The 12186-nt window shown below is 41.5% G+C and overlaps 1 protein-coding gene across 1 annotated transcript in view; it reads left to right on the forward strand.

Annotated features, from left to right (window-relative positions):
- The window catches only part of LOC104461670 (astacin-like metalloendopeptidase), a 16901-nt gene extending 5168 nt beyond the window's left edge, over positions 1 to 11733 (forward strand). The window contains exons 6-12 of the mRNA XM_010073331.1: positions 2031 to 2112; positions 3012 to 3139; positions 4851 to 4966; positions 5402 to 5627; positions 6465 to 6583; positions 7148 to 7370; positions 11624 to 11733. Coding sequence (XP_010071633.1) covers positions 2031 to 2112; positions 3012 to 3139; positions 4851 to 4966; positions 5402 to 5627; positions 6465 to 6583; positions 7148 to 7370; positions 11624 to 11733 — 1004 coding nt within the window. The remainder of the gene's footprint in view (positions 1 to 2030; positions 2113 to 3011; positions 3140 to 4850; positions 4967 to 5401; positions 5628 to 6464; positions 6584 to 7147; positions 7371 to 11623) is intronic.
- Positions 11734 to 12186: the final 453 nt, after the last annotated feature.

The raw sequence follows: 12186 nt of genomic DNA on the forward strand, positions 1-12186 counted from the left end.
GCAAAGATATGCAGGGGAAAGGAAATGCAGAAACACAGCTATGTTCGTGAGGACTATTAGTGTACATCTCCTGTAAAAACATGCTGCTGTTAACAGTGCCGACGGCAGAGCTCCCTCTGACCTCAGTGGTGCAGAACTAGACCTCAAGGCCTTTTGCAGCTTCCCAGCTCTCCCACACAAGCTGTTGTTCTCTCGCCAGGACTGCAGTACTGTGGATGTTTGATGGGTTTTGTTTTTACCCAGCAATTCACCTTGGAAGCCATCCTACTTCTTTGTTTGGACAAAATGCAGCCTGATTGGGTGCTGTCCACTTAACTACTTGAAACTGAACTTGTTTTTCCCAAACTTTTTGGGGAAAAAACCTGTATTCAGAGTCTTCAGCCAAAGCTTCCTTTTCAGCTCTTCTGAGTCATTCCCCTTAGATTCTGGCAGAGGTAGATTTTTTTTTAGAGTGGAAAAGATGGGTTAAGCCCCCACACATGTGCAGGTCTAGACAGCCAAATCTCTCTGGCATGTGATGAGGCAGATACTAGTTTTCTGGCAGCACCTCTGTCCAGCCAGGCTGTTGTTTCTTTTTCTTTTTTAGAAAATCAATTCAGCAAAGCTCTTATGTGCCAAACAGTAGCCATATGCTTAAATCTTTCACTGCATTTGAACTGTGTTCTCTGTTCATCACCTCAAAAGAAGCTGTGCACTTGCTGACAATTCTTTCTGAAGTCAATATAGCAGATAAGAGGAACTGAGATTAAAGCTGAACAGAGTCAGAGGGGCCAATGCTGTTGAGCCTTAATTGAGTTTTTGAGCTATGAAAAGCTTCAAAGTCATGTTTATCCCCAAATTTTCTGTAATTCAGGATTTTGAAGCTTCTCTTTGCATTTCCTAGCCCTCACTGGGACCAGTTCTGAAGGACATTACCAGAAGAGATTGGCTCTGATTGCAAACCTGCCAGCCAAGTTATGCAGACTCCAGAGATTTTTCTGACAAGCATCCAATACTGAACTCTTGTCCAGATGGTTTGTAGTTTACAAACCACTAGTTACAATAATGAAGGTACAGATGTTGAACTGGAAAGGAGTGCTCAGTGGTTAGGGCATTAGGCTCAAGGCCAGGCTGACTGCATTCAGCTCCCTGCCCTGATGTTGCTTGCTTCCCTGTCTTACCATGGACAAGAGACCCAGGGTGCAATTCACATTCATGCCCTCCAGTCAATGGAGAAAAATAGATGCCTTCAGATGAAACTCCCTCCAACTGTCTCTTTCTTTCCCTCTCCTCCAACTATTCTGGGAACCTTGATGAATAGCTTCAGTGCCTAAATTGGAGAAATAAAGCTAGGTGCCATGAATTCCAGTCTGTGTTTCTGGGTGCCAGCATAACACTTTTTTACCTCATATGGGCTTTTTAAGGCTAAACAGATGAAAAGTGATGAGATGTTCAGCAGCTATGATGGGAGTGGGGCTATATAAGCAACTATGTTCAGACAGAATGTTTCTAGCTTCATCCTTTGTGCGAGTCATAGCACTTCACTGTAGTCACTGCTGATGGGTTTGACCAGAGACAAAGCCAGAACATGACTGATATCATGTCCTTTGGTGCAAGTAATGGGCAAACTGTATCCCCTTCTTTTGTGGTCTTATAACCCTTTGGTGGAAGAACTCGGCAAGACAGGCTGGTGGTCACCTACACATACCTCTGAATTTTTGATCTAGATGGTCAGCCAGATTTCCCTCTCACTGTACAGATACAGCTTTGGGGGCATAAATTGAATGCTTATAATGTTCAAGATAATGCACTGAAATATATTTGGAGACACCCTAATGGAGATGGACAGATGACTGTATCCTGAAACTTATTAGACTGAGGGAAAATGGGTTCCCCTGGGCTTCAAATGCTCTGGTGGTTTTGACAGATCCAAGATCTCATAAGAACAAGTATTTGTACCCTAAGTTACTCTTAGGATTATGACAGCAGGCAGTGTACTATTAGAGCACCAATAATTGTTCTGACTCAAATGTTGCTTTCCTACCTTACAGGGGAACAAGGGAACTTTGGAAAAATGAATTCCAAAAATCTGGGCCTTCCCTATGACTACTCTTCAGTGATGCATTATGGCGCGTAAGTTGTCTTCTGAGATGTCTTTTCAAAGGAGCAATCACCTTTCAGATCTTCTGTTCAGATCTAGGAAGAAGGAATTGCTCTGTGCAAGGAATGACTATTGCTGTTCACTTAAAATTGAGTGAAGGATATAATTAAGGGGGAGCATACTTCCTCTGTCAGCAGGATTCCTAGGAAGCAGAGTTGATATGGATAAAAGAAAAAATTAGGACAATGTTTTCTTTCACTGTACTCCTGTCTCTTGCTAGAGGCCTTTGACATGGCTGTGGTTCATGTGGTTTAACTGAGGCACTGATCTAACACTGTTCTGAAGTCTGAATTATTTCATTAACGTATCATAGACAGCAATATTTAGGTATAGAGAGAAGAAAGATGGAATCTTTTTATATTATTAAGATGTTTTTTGCTGCCTCATATTCACCGGGGAACGCTGTCTAAGGTTGCATTTTAGTCCATAATGTACAAGCTTGTATCATGTACCGTCTCTTTTATTTCCACTAGCAAGTAACTCCTGAACAAAACCATGAAATAAAAGCTGTCTAGTGGGAGGCAGGAAATTGCAGATAGCAAATAAACAATTGGTAACTGAGACAGAACTGCTCCTGCTCCTCTGCCTCTGGAACCATGAAGGTGGGGTTCAGTACATTTTGCCAGGGCATTGGCAAAAGCTCTCCGTGCTCAGGACAGTGCAGCTTTTTCTCGTTTCTTGCTTTCAGCTGCTGCACACAAACTGGCTGCCATGCCAGTCCTCTTCAGGAAAGACTAACTGGTCTCTGAGAAGTTTCTTGCCCTTTTCCATTTAAATTCTATGCATGTGGTACATTAATATGACTATGCAGTTAGAGAACTTCACTGTTTAAGATAATTGTTCTAGAAACATGATTTCCTTATTTCTCCAGGTATGATTTCTCCAGCACTCCAGGGAAACCAACCATTGTACCAGTTCCTGACCCCTCTATACCCATCGGGCAGAGAGAAGGGCTGAGTCACTTGGATGTAGCTAAAATCAACAAGCTCTACAAGTGCAGTAAGTGCTGTAGATGGAAGGCATGTGAATCCTTATACAGCTGATGTCTGTAGGCACTGTCAGAAATCCCCCAAAGGAACTCAGCCCATACAGACCTGTCCCTGTGCCAACCCGCTGCCTTTTTGGAAAGGACAATTTACTTTCAATAATTCACTGCCATTCTGAGTTAACTGCACCTAGTCCCTGCTCTTTGACATAAGCAAAACCCATTAGAGAAATGATGGTTGCTACCTCTGTCAGCTTCTCATTTCAGGAAAGCTCTGAAGGTTGCAAAGCAGGTAAGCTATCCTCAGCCATGATTATAGCTTAGAGTCAGGTGCATCAGTAGTGCCAGCAGGTTTGTGATTTCTTTCAATTAGCAAATAACTGCAGGGCTGCAAGTATGGGTGCCATTTAGGCTGATCAGAACATCTCTTTGAGGGGAGTTCCCCAGGCATTTTGTGTAGTTATCTACTTCCTTGCCCTATCCATTTCTAACTCGTCACTGTGGTATCTTAAGGTCTAGAAATACCTAGCATTCCTCTGTAGCAGGAACTCCTCAGCTGAAATGCACAAAATACAGGTAAAACACCAGATGGGCTCCTGCGATGCACATTTTTTTGCCTCGACTCCCACTGCATATGCTTCTTGATTTATACAGTGTTTGACTTTTCCGACACGGTATTATATTAATTTCCACCAAAAAAAGAAAAAAAACCTTTAACATGGCCTAAATACTAGTGCAACGAGTTCTGTTCTGAGCTGTGTTAGGACTTAGTGAAATAAACATCAGTAATTAGTAGGAATTAGCATTCCCTCACTTGGATAGCTAGGTACAGAAATCATTGCTGACAGTGGTTCCTCCCAAATTCTTAACTGCAGATAAGACAAGTTTACAATTTAAATCTTGTCATGGTCTCACAGATAGTGATAACAAGTATTTAATGATATTTATTCTTGATAGTGGGGCTGGGAATGAATCACACTTAAGTACTATTATTATGTAATTTCATAATTAGATCTGTATGTTTTGGAAGAAAAGCACTAAATTAAAAAAAAAAAACTGGGGCTTAAAAAGGACAAGACGTCTGGTTGCCTCAGGGAAAGTAGGGAACAAGAGAAAAATGTCATAAGTTCATATGTCATGTATCATATTTTGTAAATTGGGGAGTTGCACATAGTGCAATAAATGAAGACTACATGTGGAAAGACAAAAGATGAGATCAGACTTTGTATACCAACCACTAGGTCTGTAGCTTGACTTCAGTGCTCTTTGTTATTGTTTTCACCCAGTGACTACCCCTCTTTGCTTTGACAGAATCTAGTTTTCAAGCTTGATTTTTGCATACACTTATGAATACACACACAATTGCTGATGGGAATTGATGTACTGATGTCATTGAAACTACTCCTGTGATCGAGGTTAAGGAAGTTCATGAAAGATCCAGGCCTTTTTTAGTAAATTAAAATATGTCAGAGAAGCCCTACTGTCTTTAAAAAAAAAAAAAAAAAAAAATCAGTAGCTGAAACAGGTAAGAGCTTTAGCTTTATTTCACTCACAGGTTTTGAGTAACTTTTGCACTTGGAACATTAACACAATTATACACGTTATAATTCATTTCTCTTTTAAAAGCTTGACTGATGCAAATGTTTGGAGAGGCTTGTCAGGTGTTTCTGGAAGATTTTTGCATAGTTTTCATTCTCTTCAACACTATTTGGTTCTTCCCTTCAGATTGCTGTAGCTCTGTGTTGCCTAAATCCAAAGGCTCATTCTCCTCTGTCAATTATCCATCTCCATACCCGAACAACAGCAACTGCCTGTGGCTGATCCGCATCCGTCAAAGTAAGGTAATTTTTATTAGGAGAAAAAAAAGGTTTGAACCACAGTGTCAAGGCTACACAGCATTATTTCATTATTATGACTACCCTCTGGGAGTCCTTTTCATGGAGCAGGACATTTATTTTGTTACGCAGTGAATGAAAAGACAGTCTCAACAATTTCCATAAGACTTATTACGACTATCAGATGCATTATTTAACTTGATTTTTATCCAGTTAAGATTGGATGGCTTTTCAAAGAAAAGCAATAGTCAAACATCAATCACGGGGCTCAGTAACAGGGTAGCTAGGTGAAATTCTGTCCTTTTTTTTATACTGAAAGTAAAATTTCCGTGATACATGGATAGTAAAATGAAGTCCTAGTTCACTTCATAACAATTAGATGGTTTGAACCTTTCCCTGTGTGTAGCATTAAACCCAACATCTGTTTTCTTGTTTCTCAAGATTTTCCTGCAGTTTGAGGCTTTTGATCTGCAACCATCCTCAGACTGTTCTTCTGACTATATAAAAGTTTACAACGGAAACAGCAAGAATTCCCCTGTCTTGCTAGACAAATACTGTGGGAAGGGGCCACTGCCCTCCTTAGTGGCATCTGGATCGACAATGCTGGTAGAGTTTGCAAGTGATGAGAGCATTACAACCCCAGGATTCAGAGCCTCCTACAACAGGGGTATGAACATTCCTTTACAGAGCTTAGAGAACAGTGTTAATAGGATTTGTATGGAAGAACTGAAAATTTTGAATATGTACTCCAGAGTAGGTTTTTTGTTATTCTTTATGCTTTCATAGCAATTGCTAATGCAGAAGTCTAGGCAATGATGGGGCTGAAGGTTAGCAGGGAACAGAATTGCACGGGTCTCATAGTAATAATCCTGAGAACCCGCTCACATTCTTCTGAGAGCCTCTGCTAGGGTTCTTCACATCTTTAGAACAATTTCTTTAAATAACAACAATGCAATGACTGTAACCACTAGGAGCAGTGCAGCCAAAGAGCACAAAGACTGCAGAACTTGACAAGAAAACTCAATCAATGAGAGGTCAAGGCAGTCTCTGGGCAATATGTTATTCTAGGTTTTGTGGCATTTTATGCAACAGGACAGATACTAACCTTGGGTAACTTACACTTTGCTTCTAGATAGCATTAGACCTAGCTTGATAATGCAATCTTGAATACTTGTTCTAATTCTTTTCTGGAAGTGCAGTAATTTAGTGCCATTAGAATACTATGCTAATACGGTAACACTCAATTGCAAAGACAGATATAGTTTTAGATGCAGCTGTTTCCTGTCCTCCAAAGGTTATTTAGCAGCTATGTTTTCAGTTCCTTCAGTACAGCTGCCGATACAAATATTAAGCAAAGAAATAAAATATTTCAGCAGTAGATTTACATGGCAGCCCATTTTTTCTTGACTTGAAGAAAGAATACAGTAGAGTATAAGCAAGCTCACTTCTGCTGCCAAAATACTCGTTAATATGCCTTTCTCTGTTTTTCTTCTTTACTCCTCAGTGAATTGTGGAGGTACTTTCACAGACGCAAATGGATTCATCACCTCTCCAGACTACCCCAATAAATACCCCAAAAACCAAGCATGCTTCTGGGTCATCAGTTCTCCAGTCGGATACAAGGTAAGGCACAGATGAATTAATTTGTGGGTTTCATCAGTGTTCTCCAATGAAATCTCTCTTTGCCTTGGAGAATAACAACTGTAATGTTAATTTTTGAATAGGTATTGTCAGAGGAAAAATCTGAATGCAAAAATCCAGTTTAAGAACTTATGTTGGATCTTGGTATCTGAATTGTTCAGCAAGGGAACACCTTTACACATGCGTGTGAACCCTTATGAATGCAGCTTGTTCCAGTAGGCTTTGTTCAGGATAATCCCTAGGCAAGATTTCCCACTACAAAACTGAAACACGGGCGCTGTTAGTATATTTCTCTAGAGAAAATAATTTAATGTGTACAAGATCAATCTTGTCCCTTGTTTCTCCTTCCGATCCAAATGCTGATGAACTAAGCAAATAATTTGCTACAATTTGCATTACAATATGGGATCAGGATGTGGTGCAAATACAGAATAAAAAACAGTACCTGCACATAAGGAATTCAGATTATTTGTGCTTGTTACATACAAATGGTAAGAGAAGAGGATATAACCTGGAAGCCAAGTGGTTTGGTTGTATTTTCTCCAGATATCTCTCAAAATGTTATCCTTTGAGCTGGAAGACAGTGACAGATGCATCTATGACTACTTGCTCATACATGATGGAAGCCGACCTACGTCACCTGCAGTTGGCCCTTATTGTGGGAAAGAGAAGGTTGCAGACTTTACTTCCACTGGGAACTTTGTGCTGGTTGAATTTCACAGTGATATAGTTTGGGAGTTGCCTGGATTCATTATGAGTTATACGTTTGGTAGGTAATACTTTACAGAAGGGAGTTGGAAAACACAGAATGAAAGTAAGAGACCAGCTAGCCACAGGTGAAAGTCAAGAGGCCACCAATTTCAGCAAAAAATATAGCTCACTGATACCTTTAACAACCTTGAAGCTTGATCTCTCAGTCTTACATCTACAGTGGTGTAATTTGCATGGTGAATTATGGACAAAAATGTTCCTGCCCATGGGATCCTTCTGAGACTGTAAGCTTTTTGTTATAGTGTCCACATTGCTGGTGTTTCATGGCAGAACTGAAACTATGTAAGCAGATTTTCAAGAGCTTCCAGTGTTAGAAACTGAGCCCACAAAAATTTCAGAATATGGCTATGTAGCAATGTTAACCTGTATTCTGACTGATGTTATTATGCAACCCCAATGTGCATTCCAGTATGCATCCAGAAAAACCTTCAGACACATGTATGTTTATGCTTTGAAGCCAAGCTCACTTACACAATTCATATAGGCACCTTAGCTTAGCCTAGAAATGACCACTTCACACTGAAGGTGCAAACCAGGATGCTTGCTTGTGCAGCATCTCAAAGATTTACACTATTCCTCTGAGATGAATTAGGTCAGGGAAGAGATTTAACTAAAGAAATGACTAAGAGTGGCAGGAACAAGCAGTGAGGGAGAGGGAATGGAGTGAAGCACCTACTGTTGCCATTTTGCTGTGGCCTGAGTCAGGTATTGGAATTGTCCATGGGGTATTACCAAAATATTTTTTTAAAAATGAGGCCTGAAAGCCTAGTGCAAAATCCACTGAAAGGAAATGGAGACAGTACTTTTGGAGAACGTATTAGGTGTGAAGTACCTTGTCTGTAGAGAGAAATCTTTCATCTCTGAGGAGGTGTCTTAAGAGGAGAAAGAAATCGCCACTGTGCATGGCTAACACTGTGCCTTGAATCGATGTATTCAGAACTAAATCGCGATGCCAAAATGTAATAAATAATAAAAGTTCTTGCTGCAATTATGCCTTTGTGAAGAAGAACAGGTAGAAAATGCCGATTTGCTTTCCTGGTGCTAGGAAGCCAGCCAAGAAAATTTTGAATTATGCTCACTTTTGGTTTTGTTTTGGTTTTTTTAAGGATCTGTAATGTTTTCCTTTTTAAGCACTCGTTAATTTTCACCTTCAGAAGAATGACAGTTGATAAGTTGTGGACATCAGGGTCTAGAGCTTGCTTACATCATGGTGGGAAAGTACATGCGTAGCAGGCAACAAATATTTGTAGTTCTTACAATTTCCTGTCTTCTGGTTGTAAAAAGTATTCCTTCATTTAACTTGGCTCACTATTTAGATTGGCAACTTTTTAGAGGATGTAGCAATTTCAGCAACATGAGAGAAAATTAAACTTTCTGTTTTTAAGCTCAACTTCAGACTGTACAAAAGCTAATTCTTCTCCCTGAGTCTGAGGACTATCATGGAGCAGCAAAAGCAATAACCCCATGACAACCGTTACTGTATACAAGTCGAATGGGTGCCTATTTTAAATGTACAGTGATAAACAGCTTTCTAACTTTTTCCTTTAAATTCCCTTCCTGTGGCATGATGTGGAGCTCTGCGTAGGTCCAATGTTTTAGATGTTCACACATATTTGGTAAAGGAGCATGAAGATGTTGAAACAGCAATGTTCCCTATATAGGAATACAAGTCTTGCAACTTGTCCGTGGAAATATGGTTTTAAGTAGAAGTCTGAGGTGTGGCAATGTGACTTCAGGGTGCTTTATTTGTAAGCAAGTCCTTCCTGCAGGCAAGTTATAAGCCCTACAGGTGTGCAGCCTGGCTAAAGACTCCAATCTCATTTGTTTTGAAAACATAAATTCAACAGTAATGATGCAGAAATGCATTCCTGAATGCACAGACAGGCTGAAGTATAATGTGATGAATAAATTCTCTCTTTCATAGGAAAAGCTTTTCAGTCCAAGATCTGAAGGTTCTGCTTTTCATGAGTTCTGTTAGGGGTCTGTGTTAACTGCTTTCGTTAAGGGATATGCATGTTAGCTGGAGCTTCCACGCATACTCCAAACCACCTCCTGACCCTCTGCAGGTATGAAAACCTTCAGCTTTCCTCTAATTATTGCTAAAATCTCTGGTTTCCTGACAGCAGTCTCTACTTTAGTTATACATTACTAATCTATAAATTTGTGGCCCACCAAACAGGAAAATGCAAGACACAAAACATCTTGATGACTGCCATCCTTCTTATGACTGTTGCCCATTTTTACCCCCAGGTTAGCTACGAATCTTTAATGGAGAAGTTGTAGAATTCACAAACCCTGCAAAGTGCTTAGGTGTACCCAACTGCACAGTGTGAGGGGACTTTCCTCTAACAGACAATAATCTTCTCACAGCAGGTATTTATTGCCCTTATATAGAAATTATTTATAAGCTTGCTATTAACATTCCCATTCTGAGATATATGAATTAAGAGTGACCAGCCAGTAGATACAAAGACAGTATAGCCAAAAGCTGAGGATTCAAATACCAGCATAGGAGGATTTTGAGAGGTGCTAATGAAGGTTCAGCATTCATTTAACACACCTTTGAAATCCAACATGTAAGGATTTAACCTTAAAAAAAGAGGTATCTAGCAGTGATGAATATATGTGCATATATATCCCCATATATGCACATACCTCATGACACAGATATTACTTTAATGGCATACAAAGATATCTCTGTGCTAAAAGAGACTGACTTCCACAAGCCTGTGCACGTGGAAGAGACAAGAGTGTTTGTGTCCATGTATTCCGATCTTACCTGTTTTGGGACTGTCCAGGTTCCTGTCTGGGAGGCAAATCAGGGCCTTAGAGTAGTATCCTTTTGTAATCTGTAAGAACCAGAACCGAGCTCTGTCAATTACTGCTGTAGGAGAAAAGCCTGGAATAAAGCACTACACACACAAAAAAATGTACTACTCATAGGTCTTTTTTTGTGTTTTGTTTAAACACATTACCCTTACGTAAGTAAATAACTGCAGTTGAGACAATGCTTGCTTGCATGACTAGAACCCCAGTGCCTGACAGAAAATAAGGGCAGCTTTTGGTATGCTCATTGTACAGTTGGTTCCTCATCTAGAAGAAAAGGAGCCTACCGAAACAGAAAGAGTACTGAAACTCAGTTTTCAGTTTCACTGTGGTGTTCTGCCCTGTTTATCACACTGAACTGCAAGGAGAAACATTACGGCCTGAGAGACTTAGTAGGCAGATGGCCACATTTTGAATTAATTTGAACTTTTTCAGACCAAAAGCTTTACTTCTAGATGTGTTCCATTATAGTAATCAAGCACCAAGATGATCAAGGCCGAGCCTAATATGAGGAGCACAGTTTCACAGCAAGTTAGAGACAGCATTTGCAGCTGTAACTACGTAGGAGGGACAACGTGCATGTTCCTGTGCCAGCAGCTGAGTTTGGCAAGAAGGCGGCATATGAACCAAGGACCATTTAATCTCTCCTATACTTCAAGCAGAAATTGAAAATCCTAGGGGCTAAATTGTTGCGCAGGACTTTAATAACTGGAGTTCCCTTTATCGTGGGAAACATCTGCAGGCGAGAGAAGAACTAATGAAAAGCTGCTGCAGTTCAGCTGCCAAAGGGCCTTCTGGTGCAGGAGCAGCCGTGCCCCATCTGGTGGGCTCCAGCGGGGGAACGGGAACGAGCCTTTTTCCTTTTCTCCAAGCCCAGGGCAGTGAGGCCTTCTCTTGCCCTGGTCGTGACTTTTGGGGTCCACCGGGCAAATTCATCCAAGGCATTTATAAACAGGTACCTATGTTCAATTTCTTTATCTGCCTTGCTCCCTCACATGCCCCGCTCTTGGTGCTGCTCTCTGGACAGCAGGGTTCCTTGGGTTGCTGCTTGTTTTTTATTAAAGAGCAGCGCTCCACATTACACCTGCCAGGTGGTAGGTTGCACTGTAACATGCAGATTGAAATTTCCTTTTCCTCTTTTCCCACTGACCAGCTCAATCCCAAACACAGCATCAGTGTTTTATTGGAGTCCATTCCAGTTGATATTTGTATTGGTTCCCTGCTTTATGCCTCCAGTACTCGGAGTTTCCAGGAGGTCTCTAACACAATTGCTGGACAGGGGCAAAGTTTAGCTTCCAAGTTTTACACAGTGTCTTCCTAATGTTCTTTACCATTAAAAGAAACCTGAAAGCTTGAGAGGGGAAGCCCCCCTTTTTTTCCCCCCTTTAAATTCAGCTTTGTTCAGATATCTTCTTCCTTGAACAGATCAGTTTCCTAGTTTAACTATGAAGCGCTTTACAGAACAGACTGATCTATTTGACGGGAAAGAAAGCAAACGGCAGTTCCGCAGCTCAGCTGATTCCATGCTCTTCTGAACTAGGATCTCACCACAGATTTAAGAGGAAAAAAAACCCAACGCACCACAGTAACTCGAGCATAACCCCGTCAGCGTTACAGAATACACTTCTTGCCTCACGAGTATACACTTCTTGCCTCGCAAAAATGGCGCCGGTGCACTGCCTGCCGGGAAATGGAGTCTTCCCGCCCCCACCGGCAGGGCGGGACCGCGGCGCCAGACTACAGGTACCACAATGCATCGCGCGACAGACGCGGATTTTTTCGGTTCGCGGGCGGTGACAGGTAGCTCCCGGCAGGCCCTGTGCCGGGTGCCGCGCGGAGCCCCGGGCAGTGTAGTTTGTCCGCGGGGAGCCGCCTGGCAGCTGGAGGTGGGGCGGGAGGCTCGAAGGACTACAACTCCCGTCGGGCCGTGCGCCGAGGCGGGGTGCAGTGCGGCACCGGCTCGGTGTGTGAGGTGCTGGTCGCCTCGG

Source organism: Pterocles gutturalis, unplaced genomic scaffold, assembly GCF_000699245.1.
Source record: "Pterocles gutturalis isolate BGI_N339 unplaced genomic scaffold, ASM69924v1 scaffold12952, whole genome shotgun sequence".
NCBI classification, from domain to species: domain Eukaryota; kingdom Metazoa; phylum Chordata; class Aves; order Pterocliformes; family Pteroclidae; genus Pterocles; species Pterocles gutturalis.